At 49.7% G+C, this 16,399-nt stretch overlaps 1 protein-coding gene across 11 annotated transcripts in view; it reads left to right on the top strand.

Annotated features, from left to right (window-relative positions):
- Positions 1-16,399, top strand: part of Cfap46 (cilia and flagella associated protein 46) — a 79,572-nt gene that overhangs the window by 33,419 nt on the left and 29,754 nt on the right. For 10 of the 11 annotated variants that reach the window (XR_010063190.1, XM_063281010.1, XM_063281014.1 and 7 more), the window contains 11 exons: positions 3,338-3,469; positions 3,983-4,145; positions 5,576-5,663; positions 8,282-8,420; positions 8,704-8,887; positions 10,823-10,994; positions 11,625-11,830; positions 12,348-12,524; positions 12,930-13,079; positions 15,340-15,488; positions 16,187-16,285. Coding sequence is in view for 10 of the 11 variants with exons in the window: in XM_063281010.1 (XP_063137080.1) it covers positions 3,338-3,469; positions 3,983-4,145; positions 5,576-5,663; positions 8,282-8,420; positions 8,704-8,887; positions 10,823-10,994; positions 11,625-11,830; positions 12,348-12,524; positions 12,930-13,079; positions 15,340-15,488; positions 16,187-16,285 (1,659 nt within the window). In the remaining variant the exon portion in view is untranslated. The other variant, XM_063281016.1, reaches the window with a different exon arrangement.

Below are 16,399 nucleotides of genomic sequence, written 5' to 3'. Positions count from 1 at the left end.
ATACCACAACTAGAGAAGCCTAAGAACTGGGGACTTCTTGTTCATGGTGTAGAAGCTGGTGTTCAAGTTCAGTTAGTGTCTAGAGAATGTCTCTGTCTAGTTCAAAGATTGCCACACATCACATGAAAGAAAAGGCAAGAAGCTCCTTTCTGGGGCAGAATTCCCATCCTGAGGCTCCAGCACTACACCACAGTACCTCATTTCCCAATACCCCCCTACTAATCACCATCTACTGGGGAATTAGATTTCAGCAGATGACTTTAGGGGACCTACGTGGTTCACAGTTCAACCACATTCCGACCCTGATGCAGACAGCTTTACCAAGGTGATTTTGTATGAAACAAGATGTGTTAAACTGAAATAGAGTGTCACTGGAGGACGCTCCCGGACAGGCCATCACCTTGCTTGTTGGACAGTACCCATGGCAACTGCTGGAAATCCCAAGTCACAGATGGTTTTAGTTGCTTTTCTCACTGCTGTGGACTGAAAGGTTAATTTTGGCTCATGATTTCAGGCTGCAGTCCACTGCAGAGGGAAGGCATAGGAGCAGGCTATGAGAAGGCAGCTGAAGTGTGCTGTTGGGAATCACACACATTCTGTTCACCAGAACAGGAAACAGGGAGTGGGGAGAAAGTACGGCCAGGCTACAATCCCTCACGGCCTGCCCTCAATGACTGGATTCCACTAGCAAGGTGACACCTCTTAAAGGTCCCACAACCTCCCCAAAACAGTGCCACTAGCTAGGAGCCAGTGTTCAAACACATGAGCCTGGGGTGGGGGAGGACAGTTCTTAGTCAGTCTAGCACCAGAACACTTCTGTCTGTCTTCATGGTTTCAACAATGTTCCACCATGCTGATCACCATGTTGATTTGTGATCAAAAGGTTTAGTCTTTCCTTTTTCCTGAACATGGGGCTATTGTAAAAGCAGTGTTGTGACAAATGGCCACATAGTCAAAATTGTCTTCCTTGGGGCTCTTCTTTTTGACTCTTTTCCTGAGTCCAACTCTCCTGAAAGACAGAGTCATGACCCAGGGCTACAAAGGTGCTTCCTTTGCCTGGTGGACAGTTTGGTCAGTGTTCCCTAAATCCACCAAGTTCTTCCCCTTGCCCACGTCCCCAGTCTCAGGCCATGTCTACCAGTCTTGCTTTCTGAGCCGTGGTCCTGGTGTGGAAGTAATGCCAGCCTGTGTTGGCAGGGTTTAGGGGGCATTCGATATCTGCCTCCTGGTTGGTCCTGATTGCCCCGTGAGGGCAAGGACAAGCATGTGTCCTGCACATGGTGGCAGGTCCGAGGCTGTGTTCAGACAACTGCTGAGAGTCGGCAGAAGCCTGTGACTTGCAATGTGAACACGATATGTGTACCGAGTATCTGACCATGTGTTAATGGGCCTTTAGAACTGGCTAGTAGGAGGAATGTGGAAGAGTTTGTAGCTGTAGGACTGAATGGACCGTTCTGGCAGAGCGCAGGAGAGTAGAAGAATCAACCAGGAGATTAGGCTACATTCCTCTCATATTCCAGCAGGGAATCTGGCTCAACTATGAACCAAAAGCCCTATACTCTTTCAACTGCTCTTATCAGGAATTTGGTCACAGTCACAAGAAGAGAAACGAACACAACACCTTTTGGTGCCCTGGCCTTGGAGGGCACGGCCTTTACCACTGAGCCTTCTCACCCACACGCATCTCGCTCTTACTTTAATCTTGTAGTAAGTTGGAAGAGGGAGGGCAGAGTAGCTGAAATCCACTTACCACAGCTCTGCAGGGAAGATGGACAAGGGGAGGTGCGTAAGGTGACTGCAGACTTAGAAGTCGCACCCTGTAGGGTCAGACCAGAGCTGGAGGAAGTGGTCATGTTCGACCTGCAAGCAAGATCCACTTCTATCACTCAAAAGTCATCCTTAGGAGAAAAAAGAATTGAGCATTCCTGCAGAAAGGGTTGTTGTTTGCTGTTTGGGCTACTGCACACAGCCACCACCTGCTTGGGCACAGGAGGAGAGCTGGGCACAGCACCAGGCCAGGCTAGCACACTCTTCCATCAGAAATACTAAGTCAATTCTAATTTATAAAGGAAATCCCTGGAATAAAGCAAAGATGCCCATGCATACAAACAAGAAACCTGGAGGGGGCAATGCTGAGCTCCTCACTAAGGTCTCTGAGAATCTTTTATAGACCGTTACTGCCCCCTGCTGGTGACTATTGTTGTTGCACCCTGCGGGCTTCGGCGTACCTCTTTTTTGAGTGGTGTGGCCCCGAATAACAAAGATCAAAATTGCTAATTGTTACTCCCCAGGATCGGGCCTCAACCTTCTGTACACCAACCTACCACCTCTAAAGGGGATCTTAATTACCACACAGCCTCAGTTTATCTCGAGACCACACATTCCCACTGTACAGCTAGTAGGTCTTCGCAGGCTAAGGGTCAGATGCACCTTCCTCTACTGGCTCCCCAGAGCATATGTGGTTGTTTGCTCCAGCAAGCAGGTACCTGTCTTCCAGAGCCCCAGAACCTAAAATGAAATGTTCTCAGAACAAGTTTATCACTCACAGAATAAGATCTGAGTGGCTGAGCTAAGCAGCCAGAACATGCCCTCCCCCTCCCGCACCACCCTCACCGCACCCCCGCCCCCATACTGCATTTACCTGGATCACAGCTCCACTGAATTTGGGAAATGGGAGTGTCTGAGGAGCTGCGGCGATGCTCCGAGATGGTCCTGTAGGCCTGCCTGCCTCTCTAAGTACAGAGTACGGGCCACCTGGGCAAGACTTCCTTTTGAGCCCAGGAAACAGAGCCTGGCTGAGCCCAACAGGTAGTTCTGCTAGTCTACTGATGCATGGAAAGCCCCAGAAACTAGCAGTGAAAAGCCAGTTGAGTAATCTGTCTTATGGTTCTGTGGGTTCACTGGACTCTGGTCAGTTAGTTCTGATTTGGGATCTATCATAAAGGTAATTGAGAACCCATCAGCCAGGCACCTACAGAGCTGATACCCACACCCCCCAGAAGTCCTCTGTGTGTAGTTATCTCCAGGAACCGCCATGAGTCTTGATGTGTAGTATCTCTGTGAAAGGAAGACCATCCCCTTAGTGAGTGTCCCAAACACCCAGGCCCCCAGGCCGGATGTAGTCATCTCAGTTCACTGGTAAGGTCAGAAGGGAAATCACTTGCCCTGCACTGTCAATCCGTTGGGTAAGTCCCTAAGGCACAGGAAAGGTAGAAATACGCTTCTGACCTTGGCTGCATTTGCAGGGGAATAGGTGAAAGGACAGCATTTGCAGCCAGTGGAGCTCAGCATGCATCACTTTCCAGCTCTCCTCTAAATCGCTCTGTATCCTCTTTAGGATCAATGCCAAGCTTGCAGCAGAAATGCTGTGCATGGTGTCCTGCATCAAGGGCCGTAGCATCATGGAAAACTTGAAAGGCAGGAAGCAGCTACGGCTAGCAGCAGCCAAGGCCTTTGTGGAAAGTGCCAGGTATGCAACTGGGAAGCCAGGTATGTAAGGGGAAGCCAAAAGCAGGGGTAATGCCACCATGGTGCTATGGGACATTACTGAGGCCCAGAGAAGAAGTCATGTAGTAGTGGCGAGCCTCTGTCTACGTTCTGTCGTGCAACTGAGCTCACAGACACCAGGGCATCTGTGGGAAGCACTGGGAGAAGCTCAACAGAGCTGTGAGCTCAGTGGAGGCAAAATATGTCTGGAAGGTTCCTAAGCATCCAGGGCTTAAGAAGCAGGGGACAGGTGGACACAGCAAGGGCCAGGTCAGGAGATCCCTGGGATGTGGTCGGCACCCGAGGAGCTAAGGAGGGGGTACACTAGGCTCGCACTACCACAGTGCCGGCCATTCAGAGCCAGAGCTAGACCACTCTGATTGCAATCCTTCCCTACAAGGCACAGAAACTCCTGGGAATGGATGTACCAGGGGGAAAGGCGTGGGTGCGGCCCGGCAGCCTATTGGGTTTTTTCAGATGACACATGTCACTTCAGGTTTGGGGGCCTGGCAAACAGCAGCTCCCTGGTGATGATGGCCGCTCGGCACTACTGGAACGCATGGCTCCCACTTCTGTCCTCACGGGCCAACAGAAAGAAGGCCAAGGGCTCCCTCCAGAGAATCATCAGCATCATCAACAAGACAGAGCACAAGAAGCAGGTGCCACAGGGACACACGTTAGGTTCCTAGGAGGCCTGTACCCTCAGGCCTGGCCAGACTCACAGGAAAGGACAGCCTCACAGCATGGCTCCCACAGAATATGGCTGCCTTGGGGCACGGCTTGACTAGAACACAACTCTCACTGAACACAGCCCCTGTGGGACATGGCTTCCATAGGACATGTCCCTCCACAAGATGTGACGCACATTGGGTACCTCCTCTACCAGATAACTCTTACACAACTTCCCCTGCTGGATAACACTGCATTCTCCAGGTCCCAGAGGGGCACAAGGTTCCTGGTCAACCACAGTGGTAGCCTCTGACCTCCCCTCCTCCAGTCCACAATCCCTTCCCATTTCCTCTTCTTTTTAAACAACTTTGAACCAGCAGTTTCCCCTGTTTGCAGTGGTGTATATCTCTTTCCCTCTGCTGTTCCGAAATTAGTTTAATCTTTTTCCGGTACCTGGAGAATTGAAGGTAGGTTATTGGTTATTGGTTATTGGTTATTGGTAGGTTATTGGTTTGAGGTTGATATTGGCAAGGGTCTTCACAGCTGTTAGCTTGTCTGCGCATCGCTTTCACTGCACCCACAGGTCTTTAAATTTTTTTTTATTCCATTGATTTAACATGTTTCACGTCATTGGAAACAACTAGCTTGTGTTAGGGGAGTAGTCTGTGTGCTGTATATGTGTGTATAATGTGGGATGTGTAGCATCTGTGGGATATTGATGTGTGTACGTTGTGTTGTGATGTGATATGCAGATGGTATATGTTGTATGGTATGTGGTACGTATTATATGGCGTGTGGGTGATATGGTGGGGTATGTGTGGTATAGTATTGGTATATACATATGGTGTGGTATGTGTTGGATATAGTATACACACACACACACACACACACGTGTGTGTAGGGGGGTCTAAGCCTGATATGGTATAGTAGTGAGGTATGGTGTGGCGTGTTGGTTACAATTTGTTATGTGTGGTGAAATATATGTGTGATGTGATATGTGTATGGTTGTGTATTATGCTATGGTGTGCATGGAATGTGTATGATGTTGTGTGTTGAATATGGTATGAGAGCATGTAGTACAGTGTAGTATGATGTGGCATTGTTTATGTATGGCACAAGGGGTTCTGGCATGCATAGTATGCGTATGGTATGGCCTAGGTATAGTATAGTGTGTTATAATATGATGCATGATATAGTATGCATTATATGATATTGTACACATGTGGCATGTATGGTGTATGTACCTAATTTTTGTGACTTGATGGTTCCGAAATTTTGCAGCATTTTCTGTTCTTTCTTTTCTCTTTGGTAATTTGTTTTCTCTTGTTTTCTTTTCGTTTTTGACTGGCACTAATTAGTGCCAAGACGGAAGATCACGTGAGTTCCTTCCAACAAATGCCGTGTGTTTGTTTCACTTAAGGAGACAGAGAAAACACTGCCTCTGCACCAATGGCCAACAGCTGACTTCCAGACTGGAGGGACAGGTCCTGAAGTCCAGTTCCTCCCAGGTTGGTAGCGGTGTGGCCAGTGGGAAAGGAGAGTCCTGGGAGTTTGAGCATCCCATGTCTTACATCCTGTGCCCCTACACGAGGCACCTTAATTGGGACCATGCCCGTGAGTGTGTCTGCTTCTTACTTGATGTTTTCCCCTAAGAGCCTATGACAACCGATCCTGTACAGAGAATGCTCAGCCCCGGTTCTCCATCCTACTAAAGTGGAGAGCCTTCCTCTAAGACCTCAGCTACGCTGATAGATGAGTCTTGTCCTCCCCTTAATCGTGTTTCTACCATTGGAAAAAATGTGGAGGTGCACTCCTCTGCAAAACAAGGACAGGAAAACACCACTCTGACCTCAGAACAACAGAGATTTCAATTTTTCAAAAAGAATACGTTTTCTTCTTATGATAAGATTTCCGATCAATCAAGAGCCCTGTGTGTATTTGGCACTGCAGAACAGATAGCGGGCCCTGCCTTGAGCATGTTAATCTATTCACAGGTAAAACTGACTTAAAATTAAGAACAAACACATGACCATATATAAGTAAACGGAGTACTGAAACCCCAGAGTTTCAAATATTGGCAGACATTGAAAGAAAAACAGTACAGATAACATAACATAGTCTGAGAGGCAGGCCTGGCTCAGGCTCCAGGAGATGTGATGGCCAGTTGAGTCAGCTTGTTCAATGTGGTGCCAGTCAGAAGCTGGAAGTCAAACGGCACTCAGCCTTGGAAACCATTACTGGGTAGGTCAGGATGTCTATGGCTTCAGACATTCCCACTCAGCTGCCAAGAACGCTTGGTGTCTTCCAGAGAAGCCAGGTTCAATTTCCAGCACCCACACAGTTGTTCACAGCCATCTGTCACTCCAGTTCCAGGGGATCTGACGCCCTTCTGGCCATCATGGGCACAGTCACACATGCAGTACACAGACACAAATCTTTAAAACAAAACAAGGGGCTGGGGATTTAGCTCAGTGGTAGAGCGCTTACCTAGGAAGCACAAGGCCCTGGGTTCGGTCCCCAGCTCCAAAAAAAAGAACCAAAAAATAAATAAATAAATAAATAAATAAATAAAATAAAACAAAACAAACAAGCAAACAAAAACCTCATACGCATAAAACAACAACAACAAGCAAACAAAAACCCCTCCCTCTCTGGGCCAGATGTGGTATCTTTAATCCCTTTTATCCCACACCTTTAATCCCAGCACTTAGGAAGTAGAAGCAAGCAGGTGGCTGTGAGTCAGAGGCCAGCCTTGTCTACACAGCTCCAGGACAGCCAGAACTACCTAGTGAAACTTTCTCTCAAACACACTAACAGTAACAACAAAACCACCTCCGTTCCAGAGGAAAAGCATCAGAAGGTAAAGTCACAAGCAGGAATTCTGTAGAAGGAGGCAAACTTTCAAACAGACCAAAAAAAAAAAAAAAAAATCCAGCTGATGAGAAAGGCGGAGAATGAAGGAGTAACAGCGTGGGAAATTCTCACGTCCAGTGTGGGGAAGAGCTGGAGCTAGTCAGATGAGGGCGGTCCTCTGGCTCAGGGCTCAGCTCTCCCAAGCCTTGGCCCCTCTCCCCAGGCCTGGATCCGAGCCTCTGTATGTGAGGACAGTAGTGAAAAGAAGTCCACTGTCCCTGCTGCTGGGTGGCAGGGAGGTTTGACAAGCAGGGTCTCTGCCCTAAGTCTCTTACCCACTGATTGGTGTGGTAACACCATGATAGATCTGGTATAGACCAAAAGATGAACCAAGAAAAAAAATGGAGGCTAGGCTAACTAGAATTGTGGATGCGCATGCGCAGAGCAACCCCCCCTCCAGTGAGCTGACAGGTTCAGATAATAAACTCAAACTAAAGGAACTATGAGGTCCCTGAGTACCTGAGGTTAGCCAGTTTTTCAAGCCTATCTTGGATTAGAAGAAAGCTGGCAAGGCCTCAGGGTGTCTGTCATCTCTCAGCCAACATGTGGCAAGAGCCATGGGCATGTTCAGTCCTTGACCCAGCATCCCCTATGCTAGGACAGTGAGCATGAGAACAGCAGCAAAAAGAAAAGCAGGACCCCTGCCAACCATGGCCAGCGAGACTCACCCTGTTCAGCAGCAGGGTTGGCCCTGGAGATGGGTGGCAAGTTTAGTGGCGAGGCCCGCAGTCTTCCCTGAATGTTCCAGGGATGAGTAGAGGAAAGAGTGGGTTTCTTTTTCCTCGTGGTCATGTTTACTTTTAGATTAAAAGAATACTAACAGGCTTTCTAAGAAGAGAGGGCTCACGGGAAATTGAAGACTCCAAAATCCTGGCACACTGACCCTCAGACCATGTGCTGGGCAACTGAAAGACTCCACGAGAGTTTTAGGAAGGTCCTCAAAGCCAGTGTACAGAGAGAGGTGGTGACCAGAAGGGACACTTGAAGCTGGTTCCCTCAGACAGAGGAGTGCCTAAGCCATGGTGGGCTATGGGCAGGAGCCACACTGATCTACCACCAGTCCTACATGGCAACTTCCGGTGTCCGTGTATGAATGGGAGACTATGACATGGCTTGTGAGGAAGTAAGGGGTATGCAGTCAGAGGGCACCAAGTCAGTTGGCAGGGAGCTGGCTGCCCGGCCCCCTTGACACCCCATCTCTTCTTTGCCCTAGGGGCTGAGGATGACCTCACACTCCGTGCCGCGCTCTACACCCTGCTCTTCAACAGCCATGCTGACAAGAATGACTGGGAGATGGGTCTTAAGGTGCTGGATGAGGCCGTGCAAGTGCTGCCAAGGACAGCCCACCGCCTGTGAGTGCCCCCGTCCTGAGCACCCTCAGATGCTCACCACACTGCCTCAGCTGCGCTTCCCCGCTGTCCCTTCCACTGAGGGACTTTGCCTCCCCAGCAAGAAGCAGATAGACAGCACAAAACCCTAGCCAGGTCCCCATTTGCCCCCATCCCTGCGGACAGGAACGTAGGCGATGGCCATTCTATACACCGTGTGTGGTGTGTGTGTGTGTGTGTGTGTGTGTGTGTGTGATGTTTGACGTTTCAGCTTCCCAGCGTTGACCCATCCTTTCCTGTTCTTCAGCTTGATTTTCAAACATATGGTCATCGTGAAGGCCAAACTTGGGCAGAACTTCACCATGGAAATCCAGAAGTTCAAGGATGAGAGGGAAGACTACTTGGCACACATGTGGTACCGCCTGGCCCAGAACTCGAGAAATGTCTGTGGAGTGCTAACCTGCTATCAAAATGCTATCCAGGCACTGCAGGTCTGTGCGGTTTCCGTGTTGGTGATGGTGGGTGGATTTGTGTCTTAGTTACAGAGATAATCATATGAAAGGCTTAAGAATCAGGGTCTTAGTGGGTCAGCTCAGAGGATGCCACTGTGTAATAAGCCCTGGTTGAGGCTGGAGATTCCCTACTGCTGATGCACCCTTTAGTCACCATTGGAGAGTGTGGGGAGTGCCTCAAGGTAAATGTCTCTGCTCTCTGGAGTCTGTGACTGCAGGAGCAAGCAGAAATCTGCATGCAGCAGGCTGGGACAGGTAGGTCTTGTTGTCCCCACTACCCAAAGGCCAAAACAAACATTCTATCCTGTGCACTTGGATAGGACAAGTTCTGGTTTCTGACTTGAGGACCGTGATTGTTGTGAGTGAGGACCATAGGAGGCTCCCTGAAGTCCTGAATGTGAGACCCATGGTGTCCTGGGCCTCTGAATTAAAAGGTCTGAACTGCGAGGAGACACCTTGGGAGGATGATCTGTTTCACAAGCCCTAAGCTCATCCCTGCTGTGAGGTCCTAGATGTTGCAAGGACCAGAGCAGCCCACAGCAAAGGTGCAAGGCTCATCTCAAGCCACAGGCTGAGCTTCAGAGACCTGATACTAGAGCATGTGATTAAACAGGGGCCCTGGATTTTGCTCTTGCAGACCAACTAACTGGTCACCCTCAGTTCTCCTGCTGGGCTTTAGGGTCAGGCAGTAAGTCACGCCCTGCCTTGCAGGATGCCCTGCTCAGCATCCTTTTCCATAATGGAGATTTGGAGTCATGTTAGGAAACACAGGGGCCGGTGGAACACGTAGGATGCAAAGGGTGCAGAGGACCTGGGGGACCTTACCAAACTCTTGTTTTCCTGCCTTCGCTGAGGAAGCTGGAAGGGCAGCCCCCGGAGAAGCGGAGGCCACCAGGCTGTGCTAGAGGAAGGGCAGAGAACTCAACACATTCAGCAGCCTCCCGAGGAAACATGTCACTCGCTCTTCAGTGACCTCGAGACTCATCCTTGAACCTTGTTTTTATTGACTTATTATTTAAATGTACTTGTGTATGTGATCAGTGTGTGGTATGTAAATGTGTGTATGTGTGTTCATGTATGTGGATATGAGCATGCATGTGCCAACAGCCTGCCTGTGGAGGTCAGAGGACAACCTTATGTGTCAGTCCTCGTCTTGTACCTTGTTTGAAGTGATCCACTGTGTATACCAGGGTCACTGACCCCCAAGCTTCTGGGCATTCTCCTGTCTTAGCCTCCCATCTTGCTGTAGGCATGCTAGTGTTATGGAGGTGAAAGGGCCCTGACTCTAGGTCCTGAAAAACGTGGGGGTGATGCCATGAGGCTAGGCCAAGAGAGAGGCCTGGGAAGGGAGCATGCAGCATCTGGTCAGCATACTAAAGCTCCAGCTTGCCTAGGCCGCTCATCTTTGGGGCTGGCCTGCATTTTCCAATGGTCACAGGACAAGTATACGCCGTGCCACATCTCTGACTGTCGTTTCCCAGACATGCCATCCCACAGGCCCACAATGAGCCATAGAAGTTGTTGATAGTTTAGACATAAGCTGTGCATGCCTGGGGAGGAAGCTGTGGGGCCATTAACAAAGGGCTTAACCATGGAATCACCCATTCAAGGCTTCAGGTTGGCCAGACTGCCTTGCAGGGGGCCCCGCTCAGCTTCCCTTTCATAAACTTAGCATTGTGCTAGGAAATGCAGGGGCCTGAGGGACAGGTAGGACGCACTTACAAAAGGTGCAGAGGACCTGGGGGACCTTACCAGACTCCTGTTTTCCTGCTGTACTTCTGTTCACAGCTGGAGCCCTGAGGGAGCCCAACTAGACCATCACGTCTTGCTGCTATAGGCTTCCCCATGCTAATTCGTGGCATGTTGTCCTGTGTAGTGTCATACTTCACAGTGCTTTTCTGTCTTGTCCAAAAGAAACCAGAGAACAACTGGCAGAAGGTAGACTACATCGTGGAGTTCAGCGAGTGGATGTATTATAAGCAGTTCCCTCTGGAAGATGTGTTTGACCACCTGGAGTGGGCAATCGAGATTCTACTATGCATGAAAGCCTCGGAAGACGCCCTTGAGTCAGACCCCAAGAAGGAAGGTGAGGGTGGCCATGCTGGCTTCCCCTGACCTACTATGCTATACCGTAGGCCTACATGGTCCTACAGCAGGACATAGTAGGGCTGTTGCTGGGCCACTGATGTCCTCTGGCAGACATGCCTTCATTTTTTACTTACAGCAGTTAGCCAAAGGTAAGAAAAGGGACAGAGAAGGGACAAGAAAGGGACAGGAAATGGACAGTGAAAGCACTGCTCAGTATGTCTGCTCAGCACTTAACCCATGCAGGTGAACACAGCACATCAAGCTAGCTTGGAAGAAGGCAGAGCAGGCCAGCCTACGGCCTACCATTCTGATTGGTGTGAAGGCTTCAGGACCCCAGCTTGGCACTGAAGGGTACTAAGTCCAAGGCCATCAGCCATTTGCTTCTCAGAAAATGGGCCTCTTTGACTCCCAGACTTCGAGAGAGAAGTCTGGGACACAGGAAAGGCTGTGTGGAAGGTAGCCCTGCTACACAAACTCCAGCCCAGGGCAGGCAACAGCACATCACTAGGTGCCTCACGATGGACAAGTGGCTAGACCAGCACTATAGGTCAGGAGGGGAGCTATCTCTGAGTCTGCAGGAGCCTAATTCAGTTCAGGGTCCCAGATTCACTCCCACCATCCTGTGCAGGGCAGGCCTCCCTTGCCCAGTCTCCCACAGACAACGAAATGCCTTCAAATCTGGAGACAGTCCTCTTGAACCACTTTCGAAGTGTGAGGCAGCTGGAGTCCCTGGCCCGTGTGCATGTCCTGAGGGCCTTGATGGCATCCCCAAGCACCTCTTCCCATGATGATGACTGTTTGGTGGCCTATGGCCTCTTCAAGCACATCTTGCAGGTAAGGGAAGGCTGGAGATAGGGTGCTGGCCAGTGAAGATCCCTACCAACCCTGTCCTCCAACCCTTGGGGGAAGACCGTGAAGTGCTTGTTGCTGCCACCTCCTTTGGGACATTATAATAGCATTGGTTTGTTTTGTTTTGTTTTGTTTTGTTTTGTTTTTCAAAAAAGTCAGAGCCTTACCAGGTCCTCTGTCAAAAGCCTTCGAGAAGCATGCAGACAGTTTTTCCTGCATCGTCCACCTCTTTCTCTATGCTGCAAGACCTGTTGGCATCTCTCTGCCACACTTGTGCCCTTGAGGCTCCTAGAAGAACGCGCCCTAAACCCACCTATCCACACACAGACCCGTAGTGAGTGACCAGGCTTGCTCCATGCTGTGGGAGCTCCCAGGTTTGACCCTGTCTGAGCAGCACCCTCAGACCTAAGAGCTATCTTCAATTAGGTGCAGAAAGTGGGGGATACGGACTCTATTTTTAATGCTCCCAATTTATAATTTCCTCTCCCTTGCCCTGGCCCAGATTTCCTTGACAGAAGGAACAAAACAAGTTTCAGAAAGGTATTTACAACTAGCTACTTCACAATTGTTATTGACCAAAAAGGAGAAGGAGAAGGAGAAGGAGAAGGAGAAGGAAAAAGAGAAGGAGAAGGAGAAGGAGAAGGAGAAGGAGAAGGAAAAGGTCAAGGACATGAAGCAGGTGAGAGGTCCTTGAGGTGTGTCCCTCGTGCCCCCCAGACGCCCACATCCCCCACACTCCTCATACCCCCACACCCCCACACCCCCCACGCTCCCACACCCCCCACGACCCCCACACTCCTCATGCTCCCCATGCCCCCCACTCTCCCCATGCTCCTCACTTGAGGCAGGGGGTGGAGACTAACAGTCATGGAGCCTGAACCCCAGCTTTACCACATTCACATGGGGGGGGGGTGTTAGGATCTCCCTGTTCCTCTGTTTCCCCTTCTATAAGGCATGCTATCCCCACCCTGGGGCCACAGCCTCCAGACTCTGTGGTAAAGGCTGCAGTCTCTCCTCTCCATATTGAGTCAGAAGTATCCATCTCAGGACTGCACGGTTTACTGCCCCCTCACACACCCTGCAGATTTCAACCCCAGCTTCCAACAAGCCACCTGATGATATCCCCATCAGCATAGGAGAGTGGGCCTCCTACTCCTGCTCTGAGGATCTGCTGAGTGTGTTCAAGCAGGACAAGAGTGACTACACTATTAACTCGACGAGCTTCCAGAAGCCCGTGAGTAGATCTGAGCAGCCAGCCGGGTCTCTGCCACAGGGCTGACAAGCTCAGTCTCCCTCCCTTAAAGCTACAGCTGATGTCTCCCTTGCAAATGTCACCAAAGAGGGACCCAGGAGAGAGAAGGGTAGGAGTGTCACACTGAGTGTGAAAAGAGAGCAGCTTCCCACCCTTAGCTCCCACAGCTACAAAGCCTCCCTCTTACCCAGGCCCTTATTCTTCCAAATAGCTGCCAATATCTTTAGGAAGCCCGTCCCACTGCATCCATACCCAGGCACCCATGCTCACAGTCAGTCCTGCTTCTTCCTGCTAGCATAGCCCCGGTGAATAAGTCTTCACAAGCTAGGCAGACATGACCATATTCTTATGGTCACAGTATCAGTAGAGACTGGTTCCCTCTAGATGCTTCGTAACACGCCATCTCTACCGCCAAGACCACCCAGTCCTCTCTAGCAAGTCCAGGTCTTGTAGATACCTCCAAGATTATACACTCTGGCTATACCTTGGGCAGAGCCTCAATCTGGTCACAGAGCATAGTCCCTTTTGACACAAAGTCACGCACGAAAGTTTCATGTATTGGGACCCTATGTCCTTGGGAACCCAAGGTTCTGCCCACACTTTTCTGCTTGGTTGGGGCCCCATGATGTTGGAATTGTTTGGCATATTTCTCCTGGTAAGTGGGTTGATGGGGTTCGCCCATGTTGTTTGGGGACAGCTATGTTAGACCCTTTCAATGATGCAGTGATCAGGCCTTGGTGCCTGTGCTCACCTGCTGATGGACGTAGTTTTCCTGGTTCTTACAAAGGGACCATCCAGGAACACTGGTGTCCACATTTCTGGACCATGATGCAGGGAACAGTCCAGTGATGATGAATATTGCCAGTTGGCAAACCGTATCCCAGGGATGCTGTGTTGACTTCCATCCCGGTCCCCGGTGAGAGAGCTCCTGCTGTCCACATCCTTGCCATCCAGTGCCAGGAGTCATGGGATGGCATCTCCCATATTGGATGGCTTGTTAGCATGTCGTCTGCCAGCACACCACCATAATGTAGCAATTTTTCTGTTTCCCTTATGGAATTGAAGAAAAACACAGGCCTGTTCTGTGAGGGACACTCTGCCACCTCTGTAAACAGCTGGTCACTCTATGAACCCTTTCCTCCCGTGACAGGGTTTTCTATGTAGAAATGTTAACCTTGGTGTTGTGGAAATTAGGAATCTTTTCCTCTGTGACTGGTGTATCCTTGTGCCCTTTCTAAAAAACATTGTTTCCTTTTCCGCGATCTTAGCTAGTACTCTATAGTATTCCCACACAAGGTACAAATATTCTCCACCTGTACAGTCTAGCCAGATTTAGATCTAGTGTATCTCACATGACCCGTGTGTACAGGGGTTTGGAGCCACCAAGCCTTGACACTAATCCTGGGCAAGTGTGCCCATGGGCCGGGCCATCATAGTCCTCCAGATCTTAGTGCTGTGTTTTTCTGTATCCTGCTTGCCATCCAAGTACCAGAAACTCACGATCAATACAGCTCGTCTAATGTCTTCAACATCCCATACCCAAGCCCAACACCACTGGAGGTATTGGCTGGGGTCTTTTTTTTTCTAGACACCCAGTTGTGTGCATACACAAAGATCATCGGTTTGAATTGGAAAAATTAAACAGAACACGAACTTAATGAATTAATGGATGTGTGTCTTGTGTGGATCTTTAACCATCCTCTGGTGCTGACAACTGAAGCAAAACTTGTAATGATGGGTTAGGGAAGAGAACGTTAAAGATCTGCTGAGTGCTGGGCACTGTAAGTGCTGGGCACTGCGCCAGGCAAAGCTGGGTGTATTGGTTAACTTTTCCTGCCACCGTGACCGAAATGTCCAATAAACGCAACTTAGAGGAGAAAGCATTTATTTTGGCTCACAGTTTGGGGGTGTGGTCTATCCTGGTGGGGATGTAGCTCTTCACGGCATTCAGGAAGCCAAGAGCAATGAGCGGCCATGCCATCCTGGTCTTCTCTTCATCATGCAGTTCAGGACCCCAGTCCACATTTAGTGTGGGTCTTCCCACCTCATTTGACCTAGTCAAGATAACCCTTTACAAAAGAAACCCAGAGTCTCCAAGCTAATCTAGATAATTTCCCACCGGCGATGCCCAGAGACTTTCTAGGTCATACCAAGTTGACAGTCACTATTAACCATCATCCCAGGGTACTAGTGTGTGCAAATCCTGCCTGTGACCGCACCCATTTGCCATGTGTTTGCACAGACGCACACTTTGTACTACATAGACCATCTGGCCAAAGCCCTGCAGAAGATGTACCTTCACGAGCTCAGCATTCCGATCCTGCAGCTGGGCGTGCTCATTGCAGAGGTTGTGGTGGAGAGCAAGAGCCTTGCGGACCTCTACCATCTGCGGTTGGTATACCTCCTTACCCCACAGTGGTGAACGTAACAGTTATGTCTGAAACAGTATAAAACCAAACGGCACCTTAGATATTAATTCTGTACCCGATTGTGTAAATAGTAAATTCCTCAGACACCTAGACATTGGAATGGTATCTCTATTGTAAGGTTTTACCTGATCCTTCGAGGATTCCTTGTTTTTAAGAAGATGAACGCTGAGGTATTTAAGGACCAAGGGGCATTGTACTTCCCACCAAGGATCTAGGAGAAGGAGAAATGAAGGAGAGAGCGGTAAAGAGGGTAGGGTGACAGGGCTCTCTCTGGGGAGGAGAAACACATGAATAATGATTGAGTATGCTCGCATGACTATGCCCAAATGAAATGCTTTAAACAAAACCTCAGTTGGAGTTTCCTGCTGGAAGCTATGGCAGGGTTTGGCAGAGCCCAGCAGGGTGCCTGACTTATCTCTGACGGTGCCCTAAAATGTACACATAGTGAATAAGTGGATGTCAGAGAAAATTATCACCTGAGGTCTTATAGAATCCCTGAGTAGATCTAGCTTTTATTAAAAAAAAAAATACTGAAACACTGAAGTGCACATTTTAGTTCAGCAGCTCTGACCAAGCACAACAAGCCCAGGACCACTTCCTTTGGACAGCATCCTCTGAGACAGTGCCCCTCCTTCCCCACCCCCACCCCCCACCCTCCAGACTTTTTCAGGTGTGCTCTGACCTGAGGTTGCACTACGCAGCGACTCATCATGAAGAGGTGGTTGGACAGGCTTACTTCGGGGACATGGAGCAGGCCAGGTGTGTGCAGCGCTCACTCCGGGGTGTGGGACCCCCTCCTTCCGGCAAGGTACAATCCAGGGGGTTGTAAAGCACAGCTCTGAGGAAACCCTAGGTTGGCTGTGTCTCTCCTCT

This window comes from Rattus norvegicus, chromosome 1, assembly GCF_036323735.1.
Source record: "Rattus norvegicus strain BN/NHsdMcwi chromosome 1, GRCr8, whole genome shotgun sequence".
Lineage (NCBI taxonomy): Eukaryota > Metazoa > Chordata > Mammalia > Rodentia > Muridae > Rattus > Rattus norvegicus.
Note: the sequence above shows the minus strand (reverse complement) of the source record. Positions and strands in the feature narration are given on the sequence as shown.